Genomic DNA, 21303 nt, shown 5'->3' with positions numbered 1-21303 from the left:
ACAGTACTGTTAACCAGTTCCCAGGCTTCAGAGTTCACATACAATGCCTGTATCAACCTACAAATTTGTGGGCCCATACCGGTCCGCTGCTACACCAAGTGCAAATAGCCCCAGTCCAAATGCCTTTTCGAAATCCACAAAAAACAATGCTAAATCACCAGGCAGTCGATGATGGTTGGCCAATGCCATGTGGAGCCTACGGATACAGTGACACGTGCCCTGGTACTGCAAGAACCCACATTGGTCAGGATGTGGGCAATCTCCGTTTAAGACGGGTTGTGAATATTGTAGCAAAGATTTTGATATCTTCATTTACGAGCGAGATAGGGCGATATTCTGCACAGGCCCGGGGGCTGGGTCTTGGGGTTCACCACTATGGTCTCCATATCCAATGTTGGGGGGAAGGCGTCTGTGCGGTCCACCTCTGCATAGAGGTCTAAAAGTCGGGGTGCAAGGGTTTCTCTGCACTTCGCATAATATTCAGCCGGTAGGCCACTTTACAGTATTTTAAACGCTGTGTACAGTCACACAACTTGTGCTGGTTGGAGGCAGCGATGAACAGTTATGTTACGGAGGCAGAAACCATTTTAAAATGGTAGATTCTGGGGTCTCGCGCCTTGGGTGATATGTAGGTTTATCAATGTCTGCTCCAATAAAAATTCAACTTTTCGGGGACACAAGCATAAATAACCTTCAACTCTAAAAGCACAAAAGTTTGTCTCTTTGGGATTTTTCTACCAGTCATCCAAGCACTGTTAGCAAGTCCACATCCAGGAATGTCAATACACAAAAGGTTCAATACATGCTAATATTTACTACGTGCTTCTTCTTAAATAGCTCAGCGGCACTTATTGTTTCTTTGTAGGATGACAGGACGACATCCCCCCTAATAACTATCCTTGCAGTGACACTCGTGGACTCAGCTATCATTCCAGTCCCCAACAACCATCTGGTTACTTCCATAGTGGGCGGTTTAGCTGTCAATTAACTGTTCTATCCCTCACGCACTCGCACCCGCTTTTCTATACTCTCTGCTGTTTCTACCATGGGCTCGATGCAGTTCTGCTGCTCTTACCTGATGTGATGATTAACGACAGCGCTGAGACGGATGCCGACTTGGGAACCCTGTTGGGGGTGGACATCTTCTGCTTCTCAGGAGTTTCCTTTGGTCCTCCCAGTCGGAGACTCACCCCGGGGTCCAGGGCTCGAGGGGTGGTGTTTTTGGCGCCCGTGCTGTTACTGCGAAACCGAATTTGGCTCAAGCTTACAAGATCAGCTGCAAATCGAAAAGAAGAGCACGGCAGGTCAATACGTTCGAACCAAAACGCTGCTCAATATGTATTAAAAGGCGTCTTCGATACCGATTTGCAGATGTGGATCGCTACACTCCGTGAATGTGTGGACTAACACAAAATTGTTACTCTCACTGCTGGCCTCTCCTGTGTTTAGTTTTGCTCTCTTGGGTGGGTAATTAGAGTGAGAAAAAGAAGGCTTTTGGAGCTCAATGGAGACCTCCTCGACACCACCACAAGTTTTCCCTTGCCAGAGGTTAAACCATCCTCAAAAGTCTGCAAAGTCAATGAGCTCCAGAAAATCCCACTCTTCGCTCTTGTGATATTGGTATTCAGTTTGAGAGCAACTGAAAGCAAACAAGGCAGGGAGTCTGCGCAGTATGGCTGACAAATACCCCACATTGTTGATCCAATATCCCCTCTGGCATTTGTATGTATTTATTTTGATGATTTAGTGACACTGTTGAAGTGTGACGTCGGTCACATGATAATTAGACAACTGTCGCTGCAGATTACAATGGACATCCGCCCATAATTTTGTGCTTACCCTCCAGCGCCAAGTTCTGCAATCGAAAACTGGACTCATCGACTGTTCTTGAATTTAGACTCCTACCTTTGAAACCCAACAACGTGACATAGTCATGCACGATGAACTTGCTTTCAGAAAGATCCCCCAGGCCTATCTTCTCCTGCAGGACCTATCAATGTAACTTCTTCTTCCCTTGTGCTACGCTGCCGTCTACGGCTTAAGACTTGGTATGGCCTAGCTCCGCATGTTGAGCGAACGCAAGCCATAATCACTGCTGTCCAACCTGATAACGAAGAGGTCTTTGTGGCTCCCGCTTTGCTGCTGGTCTTCAAGTCTCCCAACACAAAGAGTGGTTTCTCTGGTCTGGAGGATCCTGTGTCATAACTCTCGTCCTCGGATGAAAAGGCGAACTTCGGCATGGTTTCCAGGCTGTAGGCGCTGCTCATGGTCGATGGACTTCCACTTCTGCCGTGCTGCGAGGAATGCTGAGAGGAGTCCGAGGACGTCCACGACCTCAGCCTACCGGGGAGAGAGAGAAGGGAATGAAGAAAGGGAGTAAATATTCAGTAAAAAAAAACACTCTCGTACTGCTTCTCTTAACTTTGGGTCAGGCGAAGCCTTAACCTGGCATTCACTGTTCTTAGAAATTGTCTGTGTGCTGCAGCACGGCCAGGATGTAGCTCTACACGTAGATGCTCAGGGTCAGCAGGCAGCTAAGCATCCTCAATAGATCTACGGAACATTATGAGTCACTTTCACAAATTAAACCTAATACTTAGACCGAACTGATGCCTTCTGAGAACATGAGTTGCCCTCGCTTGCTGCGGTCCCATTGAGTCAATTAGATCACAACAATTTCATTGTAAACCACTCAATGCCCTACACACTTTTTCAGGTTCATTAGTTACACACCACAGAAGAAATACCAAGAGGCCATCACTGCAAACATTTGAGATAGATGTATTTTAACATAACCTACAAGAGTCATTGATGGGTATGCTCAACTGAAATCACTCCTGCTGACTGAGAGACCCAAAACCATCAGCCACCGCTAAACTCTCCGGCCCCACAGTGCCTTCACAGGTCCCTTCATCGCTCTGTTTGATCTCATGAGCTTCAAGAGGGAATGGCCAACGTTCAACTCTCAATGAGCAGAAGATATGGGTCTTCAGGGGACCAAGTAGTCAGCAGCCTGTTAATCTCCAGTGGGAACTAGTCAGCGCGTGGCATATCAACACAATATTCAGAGCCGCAGTGCCCCTCCAGGCTCACTTTCCCGCTCACCTGGCTTCGGTACCCAGGAAACGGCTCTTGTCCTCCTCCCCGGAGGCCGCCCGCTCCCATCTCTCCCTCCGCTCATCTTTCTCTTCACTGTGGCTCCTCTCAGACGAAGAGAAGCTGAGGTTCAGCTGAGTTGCAAGATGCTCAGTACTGCTGTAAACCTACAGAAAGAGCAAACCCTTCAGCAAGCATTTACTTGACGCATTTTAAAAATCACAGCAGAAGGTACATGATAAAACCTAAACCATCAATATTTCCTGCCAAATAACTAAACTTCCACGTGGTCTCAGAATACTTCTAGCCACACAATATTCTGATAACTTCCAAGCTGCATCTTGTGGAGTACTCCGCCACGAAGTCTGAGGCAACACAGACCTAACTGTGGTTGCAGGTAATCGTGGAAAAGCTTTGGGTTTAAGAGAATAATCCACTTGGAGTATTAAGAGGATCACAGACTCCTCTCCATCGATCTGTGTTTGATACCACAGGTGACAGACTGAAGTAACTGCTTCTTTGAGAGATTCAGCTACAATAAGTATCTCATTCAAAGAACCCACCTCCAAGGCTGCATCGGTCAACATTCAGCCATTGTTAGCCCTTCAGTACAAGTAGCTACATGGGTACCACACAGAGGAGGACCACTCATCACCCTTTGTTTCTTCCCAGAGGCTCCTATGCCATTAAAGATGTACAGTGGGCGATTCCCCAACTAATGCGACCTGGCTGCTTGGAGTTTTATGTCACACCAAAGTCTACCTTAAAGATTTCTTCTTTTTTTTTTTTTTTTCAGGAAGCATCAGTCTTGTGCCCCCTCCCCGACCATCCTTCACAAGGATCAGTAACAAATACATACATCTTTAAACTGCAACAAACATTACTAATGCCAATGCTGCACTAACTGCTGTAATTTATTTCCCCAATCCATGGTGACCTGGATAAGGCTCCCTGAGGATTGTGCAACACCTGACTGAAGAAATTAATTTTGCTCTACAGGTGAACAGTGGATCTCTTGTTCTAAAATTCATAACCCACGCAACGGGTTCCATAAATCGTGCACCTTGCTAAACCGGTGAGAACAAGACGAAAACTGCCGGATCTCAACAGAGGACTCTTCATCGTTCGTCTCGTCGTCCTCCTCAGACCCCAAGTGGTGATACCTTTCAGAGCGTGCTGCAAGAAGACCAGAAAGGGGATTAGTGCATTCGTGTGATGCAAAAAGGCTTCAGGCTTAATGTTGGACCTTTACCTTCTCTCATTAAAGACTTTGCACATCTACAAAATGTTATTACAAGTCTGAGTGCTGTAAAAACGAGCTAGAAATTAATCTGGAAGGCCTATTGATGCCCTTCTAAGGTTTCCCCTCAACCAAGAGTGTGACCAGAGGCTAGGGCGAACCCAGTGAACGAATGATAAAACAGAAAATGTGTGGGTAGGCGCATACATGAAAACCAAAAAAAAATGTGCTGCTCCAGGGATGCATGTCAAAAACTCAGATGCGAGGACACGAGTCACTCTATCAATCCCTCAAAACGATTATGGGTGAGCGCTATGCTATCGAAAGGCTCTCCAACAAAGTAACCCATTACTAGGAAGAGTTAAACTGACTAACTTTCAGTGCCATGGTTTTGAGAAAAAAAAAATTGGAAAAAAAAAAATCAAAAACTTTTGATCTGTGCCTTAAAAAAATCCATCACATGATGGCACAGCGAGGCAGACTGCTGGAGGAGGAAATGGAATGTGGGCGGACTGACGCTAGGAAATGTAGCGCTTCAAAACTTTAAGCCTGTGGCAGCAAGCCCTATAAAACTCAATTAAAGTGTCTCACTGAGTCTGAACGTTATTCAAACCTACAGAATACATAACTATTGGAAAGCACATTCGACCACTATATCACTGGCATGGATTTTGGATGGGTGGCGGTTTAGGGAGCCTGCGGTTTGTTCACCGAGTGTTTCATTAATGGGAAGCAGCTTATATGGCCATAACATGGCTCCCTTGAAACTTTATACTATCTCAGGCCTAACCATCTATTAAATGAATTGTCATTAAAAAATGTTTAAATTTAAAAAAAAAAAAAAAAAAAAAAAACTTATGTCAGCTCCCAGGAATCTGGCAAGGTCACATTGCTAAAGGATTTATAATTTCCTAGTACACAAACAAAACATATTCCTAGAAAATAATTATTCTGAATAACCGGTTATGTGAAAAGAGCCCCCGAAAAATTGGAAAGTGTCCCCTATCTCAATGGCTGAAGTCCAAGCTACTGATTAAAAATCAATTTCAGAAATAAAGTCCCCTCAAAGGTGACGGACTCCGACAGTATCTGCCCGACCGGCCTGTCCAAGGAGCTGGTCTCTGAGGAAAGGCCCCGCATCATCACAGAGTAAGACCCCGGAGAGGAGGCAGCGTCCTTACTGTCGAAGTAACTGGTGTCATCGTCCGCTTCCAGCTGGGGAACAAACTCGGCCTTCTGTCGCAGAAGCCCGTTCCAGTCCAAGGTGCAGAAGAAAGCGTGTTGCTTGACCTCGTGGGCTCCCCCTGAAAGAAACCAAAAACAAGCCTGGACAGTCAGTGATATGATGTACACAGAACTGTCCTGCCACTATACATGTCAAGGAACGGTTTGAACACTAGGTGTCGCTGTTGCTGCAGATTCGGACGCACAAGGAACGAAATCCAACACTACACTGAATTTTTTGAAACGTGTAATTTGTCACCATAATCATGGGATTTTCGAACGCAAGTGAGCTGAATGTCCTTAAGAAGCTTTCTATAAACACCACCCCTAACAATCCTGACCTTTCATTAAGAAGGAGGAAACCCGCCAATAGGTGTTAAAGCCACAAAAAAGGCCTGGGTTTGGACAAAAATATAGACTTTGAATTAACTATTCCTGATAATGTTTAAATGCTGTCACGATATGCTTTTACTCTGAGTTCTGTGTCTGCCCCAATCATTAAACACATCCAGGTTTGTTACCACCCTAATTTATGGTGCACACAACACATTATGAACTGTAACTCCAATTGTAAATGCTCTTTCAGAGAACGTCACCTGACGGCTCTAGCATGCCCTAAATGCTGGTAGTAAAGAACAAGTTACTTACCTTCGGCAACGCCTTATCTGGTAGAGACATATTCAAGTTGCAGGTTTGTTACCTTTGAATTTCCCCCAGGTGTCAGCTTGATCCGGAGAGTTTTCTGAGCAGTAAGCCTGCACGCCGTGAGGTCGCATCGATCCACTCCATGTCCGTCACTGGCATCTTCCGCACCAGATATAACATCGCCGGTCCTGTGTGTTATACAGGCACCACCCCGGCGCACTGACGTCAGTTTCTTTTCACGACTTTCCATGCCAGAAGAACAGAGCCATGAAGAACACTGACCCTTGTGTGCCAAAACTAAGGCCCTGAAAGGAGAGTCCCTGTCCCTAGAAATCATTCTCAGACTAGGGAGGATGGGTTGGTCGGTAAGGAATCTGCAACCAGATATAGTCTCTACCAGATAAGGCGTTACTGAAGGTGAGTAACTTGTTCATCTGACAGAGTTGCTGATTCCTTAAACCCAAGCAATACCATCCCCGGAGGTGGGTCTATAAACCAAGATCATACTAAGAAGTCTTGCAGGACTGAACGGGCTAAGTACCAGTCACTCCGACCTTAGTGTCAAGGCAGTAGTGTTTGGTGAACGTGTGCAGAGATGTCCACGTTGCCGCCTAACAGATTTCAAGGACTGGAACTCCACATGCTAATGCGGTGGTTGCAGCTGAAGCTCGAAGTAAATGAGCATGCAAGCCCTCAAGAAGTTGCTTTTTAGCCAGTGCGTAGCAGATCTTAATGCAGAGTACGGCACATCTGGAGGTAGTCCCCTTCTGCACTGCCCATTTCTCCGCACCCACATAAAAGACAAAGAGTTAACCGTGCATCTGGAACTCTTGTACGATCAAGGTAGAACGCCACCGCTCTTTTTGGGTCCATGTGGTGGAGTCTCTCTTCGCCCTTAGAAGGATGGGGGTGCATAAGGAGTAGGCAAGGTGATGGTTTGGCCTACATGAAAGGACATAACCATTTTCAGCAGAAAAGAGGCTATAATGCGAAGCACCACTGTGTCAGGTTAGATGGAAAGGTAGGGAGGCTTAGATGACAAGTCCTGCAACTCACTCACCCTGTGGGCAGATGTAATGGCCCCAAAGGAGGCTGTTTTCAAAGTGAGAAGTCTGAGAGGACAATGTGGAAAGGTTTGAAAGGAGCGCACATCAGGAATGTCTGAACCAAATTCAAATCCCACTGGGGCATAATGATTGGGGATGGAGGAAATGTGTAAGGCCTTTAAGGGAACCTATTCACAGTAGAGGACTTAAACAAAGAAGTCTCATCAGGTAACCTCAAAAAAGCAGAAATTGTAGACAAATAACCTTTGAGAGTGCCTACAGCAGAGCCCTCCTGGGCCAGAGAAAGTATGAACAGAACCACAGTGAGGGGGGCAGAATTGGGGGAGTCAACAGACCTGTCTGCACCACACCACAAATTTTTTCTAACAGACATATACCATTTTGGTGGGGGGGTCGCCTGGCTGCCAAGATAACGTTACAGACCTCAGACAGAAAGCCAAAAGCTGTCAACTGCCGCCGCTCAATCTCCACGCAAGTAGGCTGAGAATGGACAGGTTTGGGTGCGGAGCCCTCCCCAGCTGCTGCGACAGAAGATCCTCCCGAAGGGGCAGTCTGATCGGAGAATCGATGGACATACTCAACAGCTCGGTATATCAGACTCTCTGTGCCTAGTTTGGAGCCACAAGGGATTACTTGGCCCAGTTGTTTTCAGAGATCTGGTCCTTGTTGGGGAGATTCCCCTGATGCTTCGTCCACTGAAACTTTGGGTCCCACTACCTAATCCACAAGGTTGGTGGATCCCACCCCCAGGAACGCGGAGGCTGGGCAGCATGCACGGCAACTGGCCGTAAATGAAAGCGGCTGGAGAGCCCTTTCGTAGCCACAAAAGGGGCAGAAAGTAGACTATGGGGTGGCGAGGGGCTGCTGCAAGGGAGTACGAGAATCCTCGAAGTGCTCATGCACAGACTCTGCTATGTCTCAGAAGAGACGGGTACCATCAAAGAGCATGCCCATCAAAGTAGCCTGGACATCCCCAAAAAGCCAGACGTCCTCAATCGGGCGTGGCGCCCTCAGGGCCACTGCTGATGAAACCGCTCTGCCCACGGAGTCTGTCGCGTCCAGTACACAACTAATAGTGAACTGTGCTGCTTCTTTCCTACTGGCAACTGCCTGAGAGAGTGCAGCCAGGGCCTCCTCCGGGACCTGTGGTAGCCTTTGCGCAACAGGCATGCCAAAATCATTTCCAAAGCCGAAGCATTCTTAGGCGGCCCAGCACCAGGGGAGCTTAACGCTGAACAAAAACCCAGGCAGAGGCGGTGGTAAACAAACTGATACATGCCCACTGCCCCATTCCGTGAAAGCTCAAAACAATGTGATAATCACAGCCAGGCCTGGCTGCAGGATTCTGGATCTGGAAGGAAGCATAAAAGAGTAGACTAAATGCAAACTCTTTTTATGCCGAGCCTAGCAGACAGCACAAGCCAAAACCCTCATCTCCATTAGATAATGGAATGTCTGCTCTCCACACCATGCAACAATGTGTTTTTTGTGAACACAACCATTGCACTCAAAACATGCCCAGCCTCAGAGTTTTCGCAGATACTTGCACCACCTTCAAGCCCACCGGGAAGACCACCCGCTCCTTCACCAGTTTTAAACCCATCTTGCAACCTTACTGTCTCTGCCTGCTAAGGCGTATTACAACAGCCATGGACACTATTGGCCATCTAAGCTAGCTGGTTCCTCTCCAGCGCTTTGACGTCCTACTCATAAGAACTGTGTCACAACAAATGTCTGGTACCTTCCCTCTCACTTCCTTCTCTTCCTCTCCTTGTCTACGCATAATGATTCCCAGCAGCTCTACGGGGCGTGTCACCGTCCCTGGGTCTTTTAAACTTGCCACCTCCTTAGTATTGTAATCTTGTGGCTTGTTTCTACCATCGCAAATAAAACATCTAAGAAATGAAATGTCAAATCTACACCTGTCTTATGTTTAGATTTACCCTAATGAGGAAAAAGATTGTCACCTTTTTTCTACAATCTATATAAAAGTTCTGATGTCCTTTGGTATGACGTCCAGGCTCTAGAGGAAACGAAAAATAAAACTGTACGCGGTTACGTGAAATCACCGCCTACTGCACTTCAGTCAAAAAAACAAACAAAAAAAAAAATAGCCTTTTCTCAAAAGGCCCCTTTTTCCCACTTCACCATCCTTCAGACAACTCTACGTGGAGGTGCTAAACACTCAAACAACTAAACTGTACTTATGGCTCCCCTTCCGGTCTTCAATGTACTCATGTTTTGAAAAGCAATCTTTTGGTTTCTCCAAGCCAGACTTGTGCTATAAAAATGCAAATAAAAACAAAATTGAAAATACTTTGCGACTAAATAGTCGCCAAGTTGAAGCGTCCAATTTGTTTTTCAGACCACCACTAAAAGCAACAGAGGTGACAGAGGCGTCTTTAAATGAAACTAGCAGTGAAAAAGCAGAGGCAATGCATAGAACAGCATTAAGAATCCATGCACACGAAGTTAATTATCCCTGCTTAGGTGTCTCAGTGTTTGGGCGGTCTGACATTTTCCACAGCACCATTAGGGAGTGCAGGAGGTAGTTGGCTGTGCTTCTACCTAGCGGGAAAATGTACAAAGATACAGATTTAAGTGACCAAGGTTTGTTATCAAATGGCATTGTGTTTGATTCCAAGTCCACGGGTGGAGCAGTCTATGGTATTGGCTTATTAGCAAGGCAATAGCAAGATTGTTGGGTAAGATGACTTGGCAAAGCCACAAGTTCTGGGAAAGTTATTTTGGTAAATCCCAAAACCAAATGTGAAATATGAACAATGTGCCTACGTGCCACACGCTGCAGGACAACACAACACACTGCAGTACCTGTGCCGATGCGCTCCAGGGGGTTCTGCCTCAGAAGCCTGGTGATCAGATCCTGGGAGTCCACAGGAAGAGCTTCATCTCCCCCAGGCCACATTATTTCATCTAAAAAAAAAAAATAAGGAAGAGAGACAGCCTAAGCCAAATGCGAAAAACAATACACAGAACTGCAAAAAACAATATACAAAACTGCAAAAAACAATTTACGAAACTGCAAAAAAAAAAAAAAAACTATATACGAAACTGCGTGAAACAGGATACAAAACTGCAAAAAAATATAAACGAAACTGCAAAAAAAATACGAAATAACAAACAAAAAAATTATATATATATATATACATATATTTACACACACACAAAACTCTAAAAAACAGAATACGAAACAGCAAAAAACAGAATAAAAAACAGCAAAAAACAGAATAAGAAACAGCAAAAAAACAGAATACGAAACAGCAAAAAACAGAATATGAAACTGAAAAAACAATATATGAAAATCCAAAAAACAGAATACGGAACTGCGAAAAACTGAATATGAGAACAGCAAGACAAGATCATCCAAAGAAAAGCCTCTGCAAAAATGAACTATACCCCTTAAAATGAAGTTCTAAGATAATTCAGATGTTACAGGCTAAAAGCCAGAGGACTCTACCCAAGGCATCAAGAGGTGCAATGTACACTTGAAGAACGCGACAAAGCGGATCTGTTTAAGAAAGGATGCCGGGAAGACAGCCACCGTGGAGAAGACACCAGAGTACATAGAATAAAGAAGCTTGGAGGTGGGACAGGTAATCACCCCAAGACTGCCCTTGAATCTCAGAAAAATCTGCCAACTTCACTCTGGCCTCACAAACTACTCGCTCTCGCAGATGTATTACGTGGTGATACGGCTTCATGGAATTTATTCGACAGATGCTACGAAGGTACTCTTCGATCACCAAACATATTGAGACAAACAAGAGGAGTGGATTGCAAGGGAGACTCACCACTAACAACCTGGCCAAAGAGTTCCTCTGGAGTGTCCCCAAAGAAAGGCACGCAGCCGACCAGGAACTCGTAGAGAATGATCCCCATCGCCCACCAGTCCACTGGCTTCCCATAGCCCTGCCGGAATATCACCTCAGGGGCAATATATTCTGGCGTCCCACACACCTGGATAAAATGTAAAATAAAAAAAATAAAAAAATGGAAGTAATATTAATAATTCTAATAAAAAAAAAGAATTTTAAGTAACTTCTGACTCTGGAAAGGCGACTGATGTATATTCTAATGTTTAGAGTCAGAACACCCATGAATGAGGGTGTCAAATGAATCCAGTGTCAAAGTATGGGTACCTGTTTGTCCAAAAACTCCCGCGTGTCCTTCTCGATATGTCCCTCGTACAGATTTGTGGTCATGTTCATCAGGCCAATTTTAGAGAGTCCGAAGTCTGTCAGTTTAATGTGACCCATTGAGGTGATGAGCAGGCTGAGAAAAAATAAGGACAAAGCAATATTAGGACGCAATGGGATGGAAAAAGGGTGTGAAGAGGCCATAAGACTCCCTGATTAAAAGGAGCCCTCAACCTTCAGCGGAAAAGTGATGGAAGTGAATGCAAAACGTCATGGTACAGAAAGATAGGGGCGCTGCGACACGCAAGTCTAAGAACTGGGTCAAGCATCGCTGTCAGTAAGAGACTGTTGTGGCGCTTTAGTGATAGTGTTTTTTTAATTTTTTTTACATTAAACAGACTGGGATTCCAAAACAATGTTGTTTGATGGTTATGTTTCTCCCCGATTTAAATTTAGTAAAATCCATAAACCAGTGCTTAATTTGTAAATAACAACATGCCGGTGCCCAAAGCCCTCCTCTTAAACACGCGGCTGCTGTATTTAAATATGCTGACACGGAATACTGAGGCAGCGTAATCATAAAGCCATCTTAGGCCTCTTCAATCCATTTACAGCCCCTCCCTGCCCCTTCAGCTCACTCCTGCAGCTTTCTGCTTTTTTCCCTCTGTGACGCTTTTTCATTTTACTCTTCCTCCGTCTTTCCCATATGTGCCTTTTGCTCGCAGTAAATGCTTGAGGCAGAAAAATAAGTGCTGTCCCTCAAAAATAAGTGCCGGTACTCTGCACCGGAAACTACAAGCACAAATTAAGCACTGCCCTAAACTGAATAAACTGGCGTTTCCCAAAGTTTCTTGTAAAGTTTCTTAAAAAACATGTTGCAATTGGAATAACTTAAGAGCAAACATAAAAACATTTCTTTAAATCACTGAATCGAAATGTAAAGAAAACAAGATTTTAACAGTACATAAATGCTTTTTTCCCAAAACTTTTAAAATATTTTTTTTTCAGTGAGATCCAAAATGGGTATTTTATTACACATTCAAGGTAGTTTTATAATATATTAAAAATCTACACCGACAATCTGGCATGGAGAGCGGTTTGTTTTTTGTTTGAGATGACAAGAACAGACTTTTTTGTACGCAAGGCTCCACTGATTCTAAAAAGGCTTAAAAGCACAAAAGGAAAAAAGTTGCATAACTGTAACAGTAATTGTGCAGTTTGAGACCATTTTACACTGACATACCAGGTTTGTTAGCACAACCTAGCTACTGGAGGTGGGAAGGCATCTTATGGAGACAATGTTCAAGTTTCCTCAAAATATTTTAAGACTGGATGCAGGATAGTGAATAAGCTTCCTCGACTATTTCAAGTAAAGTTGTACTTTCCCCAGATGTTTTAGGATTGGAGGCAGAATAGTAAATATGCCCGCCCGCTTTGAGAAACCCCTTTGTTGTTCGGAGGGCGCAAACAATGGAAAAACTCAAACGCGCCAAGCGTGCAGCCAGGGTCTGCCTCTGTCAGAGAGCTATGAGATGGTGCACCGGAATGAAGGGTGAGGGACATGGCAATACACCTGGTAGAAGGCCACACTGACAACGCACCCTAAGCTCTGGTACTATGATCTTTAAACAAAAAAAAGCAAAATAAACCCCAATGAAATTAATTAATATTTCTTTCACCCCATACTTATTTTTCAAGAACAGGGCATCAGGAAAGTAACTCATTTATATATGCATGGATCATTTTATTAATCTCTTTGCACGTGTTTAATTTGCAGTTTGAATGTAAAAAGCTAATATAAAGAAGTTGCCTATTGCCTCCAAACCTCTGTGTATTTCAACATCCAGATTGCCTGGTTTCTACCATTTTTTCCAGTTTCATTACAATCACTTCCTTGTCCTAGGGCGATGTGGAAAAGGTTTTAGTTTGCTTGTCAGGATACTTCCCTCACAGGTTGTCGTAAGGTAACTTTCTAGCCCTCGGACATTAATTCCCTAATTGCTCGCGGATCATTACCCCGCAGTCCCACACACGCCATCACTAAACCATCTGTCAAAGGGGTCAAACAAAGAACTCAAGAAAAAGGGAAAACATGTTATTCTATGGGCAACAACATTTTTGTTTATCATAAGCTCAAAATCAAATATACCATCTTCAGAGATCAAGTCCACAACTCATTGGCTATACAAACTTCATGGCGTCTTCCCCCGCCTCCCCGGTACGTATACTCACTTATCGGGCTTCAGGTCCCTGTGAACGATCCCGTAGTTATGGAGATATTCAAGGGCAAGCACCGTCTCAGCAAAGTACATCCGGGTCATATCAACGGGGAGGGGGCCCATATTCTTCAAGAGAGTCGCGCAGTCGCCACCTACCGAAACAACAGGCGCTGTGTGAGCCAAGACTGCAAAGCTTTGCACACTCGCAAGGATCTGCGGTCCAAGCACTGTACTTGCCAGTGATGTTTTAGCATGCGTAAGTTCGCCAGACCTACTAATTCTCTAGCTCTAGAAAGATGTGTAAAGAAGCCACACACAGAAATATCACTCATGAAATGCAGTATTATCCTCAGGGGGAGTAGGGGGAAAGCAGTAGGTTTTGGGTTGCAATGACCTGCGTGTTTGTAACACCCACAACTCTCACGTTTCAGAGCGTTCACCAAATCGTCTCAATTCTTTTCCCACACTCCTAAAGATTGGAAATGTAATCCTGAGAAAGAAAGGAATAAAACATCCAGAATGGGAGAAGAGGGCAAGGGGGGCGGGTAATTTGCAATCCCTCAGCAGACTTCTGCATGGGCAGGTATCTGCATGTATACTGCCTCACATGAAAATGTAATTTACAAATGTTAGCAGGTCTGCTCCTATAAACTCTTGTGAATTCCCGAGTGTCACACATCTAGAACATTAAGAAGAGATATCTGCAAGTGCACTTTTGTGACTCCAAGAATCATATCCTTATTTTATTTTCATATTGCCCATAATGATTTTATTTTTATTTTCTACAAATAATTTCTCTTTCACATACTTGCATGGATCAAACACACTTTACTCAGTGATAACGCTGGAAAATGTTATTTAAATTGCACAAAACTTTTTTTCCAAAATCCTTTAAAAAAAAAGAAGTATACAAAAAACTGACAACCATCAACAGACTTGCTTTCATGTTTCTGCATATATTTGTGAATAATCAAGGAGCATGTCAACAGCATAATAAATAGCCTAAATTACTTAATTCCCTTACTATGAGCACATGTTTTTATAATGGATCCACTGTCTGTGCACTCGTGGTTGTCTATTTCCTTAGGCTGCTTGCCCAAACAGTGAAGCATTTGTATTAATACATCATATATGAAGTATGAACAATTTTTACATATGGATACAAGTCTTCTCTTGGTGGCAGACAATTGTCTCCCGTATTGAAGGGCTGTAACCTGAAGCCAAAGGCTTTGTTCTGATGGGGCTTGGGCCTTCTTGACAAGTGGGCCAACAACATGTTCTGGCCATCAGGTTACTGGGATTCTACACCTGTGATATCTAAGCATTGCGTGGCACATCAAGGGACTGCGGCGCCGATGGATGGATGCCACCCAGATTCACGCCTTTTTACCTTCCACGTACTCCATGACCATGCAGAGGTGCCGCCGGGTCTCGAAGGAGCAGAACATGCTGACAACAAATGGGTTCTCCGCAAAGGTCAAGATGTCTCTCTCCACAAAGACCTGCTGGATCTGGTTCCGGAGCACCAGGTTCTGCTTGTTTATTTTCTTCATGGCGAAGCGCTGGCGCGTCTCCTTGTGCCGCACTAGGTAAACCGCACTGCAGTCAGGGAGGAAAATAGGGTCACTGCTCGACGCATCCTAACACACAGCTCGCCGACTTAGCCATAGGTCAAAAGATGGAGTTTAACAAGGAGAATAAGAAGGTGTGCAAGGAGGAGGGGAAAAGGGACAGGGAAAGCAGATAACAGAGAAAAGAGAAACAGGAAACAGGGAACAGGGAATTATGGGAGGGACAAACCGGAGAGTGAGGAAGGATTATGCGTTGGAGGTGTTGTGCGCAGAAAGAAAAGGAGAAAGGGTGATGGGGCAAAAATGGTGGGAAAGGAGGTTAAGGCGCGAGAGAGCAGTGGGAAGATAAGGAAATTAAAAGTTAGGCCAGAAAAGCAGAATGGAAGATATCATTGGTAGAAAGAGAAAGATTTGATGAACCTCATTTTCTTTGTCAAATTCATCCAAGAAGATCTAGAATACTTCTGAATGTTTGAAATGTAAAGGTTTAATTTTCAAGACACTTTCTAACTAGTCAGAACTTGACCCAGAGCACATGTGAATTGTGTATTCAATAATGCTTCATAGTCCATTAACCATCCAGAAAGGCATAAATGACCCGAAATGCTATTGGCTATACATATGAGAACTTTTATGTTGGGGAAGCAGCACTGCAAAGACAATTTTCACTTGCATTTTCCAAGAAATGCCAACCTCTCTGCAATGCTCCTAGCAAGGTGTGGAATACCTCCGAGCTATAGCTAACGCCATGCACAAAAGAAAACAAGGCTTCTCTTGAACAAAAACCTTCTGCGCCAACGTTCCACCATTGTCACCATTGCTAAAATATGCATTTCAAAGCCTTAAAAGTTACAAAATTCTTTAATTATATAAATGCCTGTACTATAGATGAATTCTTACCTATTCAGACTCTCAACAAGTCCTTCAACAAACAAAGTGAAGGAGTATTTAATCACACATATCTGTGTCCAACACCCTATGATGCTAAGGCCCTACGTCCTCTCTGGTTTACAGAGGTGGGATTTGTTCTGCGCGAACCATTCAAGAGAGCGTCAAGCTGCTCTAAAAGCTGTACTTCAATGAATATTTTTCACATCTTACCCGTATGCCCCATTGCTGATCAACTTGATGGTTTCAAAATCAGCTTCGCAGGGCTTCCTTCTGGAGACAGTAGATAAAGCCCGACACTGAAAATAGAAAGCAAAATACATCATCTGATATCAAACACAGTGCATGCTACTGGGTGTCATCTATAGACAGCGGACTTTAGGTGGTAGTTTCAATCCTGAATGAAGAAAAATGAAAATGTCACTTACCCAGTGTACATCTGTTCGTGGCATCAGTCGCAGTAGATTCGCATGTTCTGCAATAGCTCGCCATCTGGTGTTGGGCCGGAGTGTTACAAGTTGTTTTTCTTCGAAGAAGTCTTTCGAGTCACGGGACCGAGTGACTCCTCCTTTTGTCTCCATTGCGCATGGGCGTCGACTCCATCTTCGATTGTTTTTCCCCGCAGAGGGTGAGGTAGGAGTTGAATTGTAGTAATAGTGCCCATGCAATGGAGTGACTAAGTATGCACCTATTTAAGGTTGAGATGACACATATATAAATAATTGAAGGTAACTTCCAAACTGCTACAGGCTCCCGGGGAGGCGGGTGGGCACATGCGAATCTACTGCGACTGATGCCACGAACAGATGTACACTGGGTAAGTGACATTTTCAGTTCGATGGCATCTGTCGCTGTAGATACGCATGTTCTGCATAGACTAGTAAGCAGTTATTTCCCCAAAAGCGGTGGATCAGCCTGTAGGAGTGGAAGTAGTCTGAAATAATGTTCTTAATACGGCTTGACCTACTGTGGCTTGTTGTGCGGATAACACGTCTACACAGTAGTGCTTGGTGAATGTGTGAGGCGTAGACCATGTGGCTGCCTTACATATTTCTTGCATTGGGATGTTTCCTAGAAAGGCCATGGTAGCACCTTTCTTTCTGGTTGAGTGTGCCCTTGGTGTAATGGGCAGCTGTCGTTTAGCTTTAAGGTAGCAGATTTGGATGCATTTAACTATCCATCTGGCTATACCTTGTTTTGAAATTGGGTTTCCTGCATGAGGTTTTTGAAATGCAATAAAGAGTTGTTTAGTCTTTCTGATGTTTTTTGTTCTGTCAATGTAATACATCAATGCTCTTTTGACATCTAATGTATGTAGTGCCCTTTCAGCTACGGTATCTGGCTGTGGAAAGAACACTGGAAGTTCCACTGTTTGATTTAGATGGAACGGTGAAATAACCTTTGGCAAAAATTTAGGATTGGTCCTTAGGACGACTTTATTTTTGTGTAGTTGTATAAAAGGTTCCTGTATTGTAAACGCCTGAATCTCGCTTACTCTTCTTAGGGAAGTAATGGCGATGAGAAATGCCACCTTCCAGGTTAGGAACTGTATGTCGCAGGAGTGCATGGGTTCAAAAGGTGGACCCATAAGTCTAGTTAGGACAACATTTAGGTTCCATGAAGGAACAGGTAGTGTTCTTGGTGGTATAATTCTCCTAAGGCCCTCCATGAATGCTTTAATGACTGGTATCTTATATAGGGAAGTTGAATAGGTAGTCTGCAGGTATGCAGATATTGCTGCAAGGTGTATTTTAATGGAAGAGAAAGCTAGGTTAGATTTTTGTAAGTGAAGCAAGTAACCCACTACATGTTCTGGAGTTGTGTGTAATGGTTGTATTTGATTAATATGGCAGTAGCAAACAAACCTCTTCCATTTACTTGCATAGCAGTGCCTGGTGGATGGCCTTCTGGCTTGTTTTATGACTTCCATACATTCTTGGGTAAGTTGTAAGTGCCCGAATTCTAGGATTTCAGGAGCCAGATTGCTAGATTCAGCGATGCTGGATCTGGGTGTCTGATCTTTTGGTTGTGCTGTGTCAACAGATCTGGCCTGTTGGGCAATTTGATGCAGGGTACCACTGATAGGTCTAGCAGCGTTGTGTACCAGGGTTGCCTTGCCCAAGTTGGTGCTATCAATATGAGTTTGAGTTTGCTTTGACTGAGTTTGTTTACCAGGTAAGGAAGGAGAGGGAGAGGAGGAAAAGCGTAAGCAAATATCCCTGACCAGTTCATCCATAGGGCATTGCCTTGGGATTGTTTGTGTGGGTATCTGGATGCGAAGTTTTGGCATTTTGCGTTCTCCCTTGTCGCAAACAAGTCTATCTGAGGTGTTCCCCAGAGTTTGAAATAAGTGTTCAGAATTTGGGGGTGAATTTCCCATTCGTGGACCTGTTGATGATCTCAAGAGAGATTGTCTGCGAGTTGATTTTGGATCCCTGGTATAAACTGTGCTATTAGGCGAATTTGGTTGTGAATTGCCCAATGCCAAATTTTTTGTGCTAGCAGGCTTAACTGCGTGGAGTGCGTCCCCCCCTGCTTGTTTAGATAATACATTGTTGTCATGTTGTCTGTTTTGACGAGAATGTATTTGTGAACTATTATTGGTTGGAAAGCTTTTAGTGCTTGAAAAACTGCTAGAAGTTCTAGGTGATTGATATGCAGTTTTGTTTGATGTACGTTCCATTGTCCTTGTATGCTGTGTTGATCGAGGTGTGCTCCCCACCCTATCATGGAAGCATCTGTTGTTATTACGTATTGTGGCACTGGGTCTTGGAAAGGCCGCCCCTTGTTTAAATTTATGTTGTTCCACCACAGAAGCGAGAGGTAAGTTTGGCGGTCTATTAACACCAGATCTAGAAGGTGACCCTGTGCTTGAGACCACTGTGATGCTAGGCATTGTTGTAAGGGCCTCATGTGCAGTCTTGCGTTTGGGACAATGGCTATGCATGAAGACATCATGCCTAGGAGTTGTAATACCATCTTTGCCTGTATCTTTTGTGTTGGATACATGCGTTGTATGATGGTGTCGAAATTTAGAATTCTTTGTGGACTTGGAGTGGCTACTCTCTTTGATGTGTCTATTATGGCTCCTAGGTATTGTTGTACCTTGCGCGGCAGAATGTTGGATTTTGTAAAGTTGACGGTGAACCCGAGTTTGAAGAGGGTTTGTATGATCTGATTTGTGTGATTTGAGCACTGTATGAACGAATGGGCCTTGATTAGCCAGTCGTCCAAATATGGGAACACATGTATTTGCTGCCTTCTTATGTGTGCAGCGACTACCGCTAGACATTTGGTAAAAACTCTTGGTGCAGTTGTTAATCCGAAAGGCAGTACCTTGAATTGGTAATGTATTCCTTTGAATACAAACCTTAGGTATTTCCTGTGCGAAGGGTGTATTGGTATATGGAAATAAGCATCCTTGAGGTCTAAAGTTGCCATGTAGTCGTGTAGTTTTAGCAATGGCAATACTTCTTGTAGTGTGACCATGTGGAAGTGGTCTGATTTGATGAAAGTGTTCACTACTCTGAGGTCTAGGATTGGTCTCAGTGTTTTGTCCTTCTTTGGTATCAGAAAGTACAGTGAGTAAACTCCTGTGTTTATTTGTGTGTTTGGCACTAATTCGATTGCATTCTTTTGCAATAGTGCCTGCACTTCTATCTCCAGGAGATTGGAATGGTGTGTTGTTAAATTTTGTGCTTTTGGCGGTATGTTTGGAGGGAATTGTAGAAATTCTATGCAATAACCATGTTGGATAATTGCTAGAACCCAAGTGTCTGTAGTGATTTTCTCCCATGCTTTGTAATAATGACCTATTCGTCCCCCCACTGGTGTTGTGTGGAGGGGGTGAGTGACATGTGAGTCACTGTTTAGTAGTAGGGGTTTTGGGGCTTTGAAATCTTCCTCTATTTCTAGGGAATTGCCCTCCTCTATATTGTCCCCGAAAACCTCCTCTATACTGTCCTTGGTAACTGGACGGTGTGGCTTGTGAGGTGCTGGCTTGTGTGCTTTGACCCCGAAACCCCCCTCGAAAGGGCGTTTTACGGAATGTGCTGTAATTCCCTCTGCTCTGCGGGGAGTAGAGTGCGCCCATGGCTTTGGCAGTGTCCGTATCTTTTTTGAGTTTCTCAATCGCTGTGTCCACTTCTGGACCGAACAGTTCTTTTTCATTAAAAGGCATATTGAGAACTGCTTGTTGAATCTCTGGTTTAAATCCAGATGTTCGGAGCCATGCATGCCTTCTGATAGTTACAGATGTATTAATTGTCCGTGCAGCTGTATCTGCAGCGTCCATGGAGGAGCGTATCTGGTTGTTGGAGATGGTCTGTCCCTCCCCAACCACTTGTTTTGCCCTATTTTGTAAGTCCTTGGGCAGATGTTCAATGAGATGTTGCATCTCGTCCCAGTGGGCTCTGTCATAGCGCGCAAGTAGTGCCTGGGAGTTCGCGATGCGCCACTGGTTTGCAGCTTGTGCTGCGACTCTTTTACCAGCTGCATCGAACTTGCGGCTTTCTTTATCTGGGGGTGGTGCATCTCCAGATGTGTGAGAGTTGGCCCTTTTCCTAGCTGCTCCTACAACGACAGAGTCTGGTGGCAGCTGTGTAGTGATGAAAGCCGGGTCTGTAGGAGGCACCTTATACTTTTTTTCCACCCTTGGTGTGATTGCCCTACTTTTGACCGGCTCCTTAAAGATGTCTTTTGCGTGCATACCAGGGAGCATAGGCAGGCTTTGGTATGAGCTGTGGGTGGAGGAGAGTGTGTTGAATAAGAAATCATCCTCGACCTGTTCTGAGTGGAGGCTTACGTTGTGAAATTGTGCTGCTCTAGCCACCACTTGAGAGTACGCGGTGCTGTCTTCTGGTGGAGATGGCTTTGTAGGGTATGCCTCCGGACTGTTATCTGACACTGGGGCGTCGTATAGGTCCCATGCGTCCTGATCTTGGTCACCCTGGCTCATGGTGGTGTGAGCTGGGGAGTGTGATGGAGTTTGTGCTGGTGAGACGTTAATCACGGGCGGAGGAGAGGGTGGTGGGGTAACTCTTTTCACCACTTTTGGTTGTGGTGTTTGTTCCGTCTGGAACTCCAACCTTCTCTTTCTCCTAATGGGGGGAAGGGTGCTTATTTTTCCTGTCCCCTGCTGTATGAAGATACGCTTTTGCGTATGGTCCACATCAGTTGCTTGTAGCTCTTCCTCAA

At 44.5% G+C, this 21303-nt stretch overlaps 1 protein-coding gene across 3 annotated transcripts in view; it reads right to left on the bottom strand.

Moving 5' to 3' along the window:
* MAST3 (microtubule associated serine/threonine kinase 3) overlaps window positions 1–21303 on the bottom strand; it is a 194460-nt gene that overhangs the window by 53493 nt on the left and 119664 nt on the right. For all 3 annotated transcript variants that reach the window (XM_069217416.1, XM_069217413.1, XM_069217414.1), the window contains 11 exons: window positions 16321–16406; window positions 15039–15247; window positions 13662–13800; window positions 11433–11565; window positions 11085–11250; window positions 10105–10206; window positions 5518–5640; window positions 4160–4272; window positions 3106–3263; window positions 2105–2340; window positions 1076–1276 (listed from right to left, as the gene is read on the bottom strand). In XM_069217416.1, coding sequence (XP_069073517.1) covers window positions 1076–1276; window positions 2105–2340; window positions 3106–3263; window positions 4160–4272; window positions 5518–5640; window positions 10105–10206; window positions 11085–11250; window positions 11433–11565; window positions 13662–13800; window positions 15039–15247; window positions 16321–16406 — 1666 coding nt within the window. The remainder of the gene's footprint in view (window positions 1–1075; window positions 1277–2104; window positions 2341–3105; window positions 3264–4159; window positions 4273–5517; window positions 5641–10104; window positions 10207–11084; window positions 11251–11432; window positions 11566–13661; window positions 13801–15038; window positions 15248–16320; window positions 16407–21303) is intronic.

This window comes from Pleurodeles waltl, chromosome 12 (genome assembly GCF_031143425.1).
Source record: "Pleurodeles waltl isolate 20211129_DDA chromosome 12, aPleWal1.hap1.20221129, whole genome shotgun sequence".
Classification (NCBI taxonomy): domain Eukaryota; kingdom Metazoa; phylum Chordata; class Amphibia; order Caudata; family Salamandridae; genus Pleurodeles; species Pleurodeles waltl.
The sequence above is the reverse complement of the archived record's forward strand: the minus strand, read 5'-3'. Positions and strand labels throughout refer to the sequence as shown.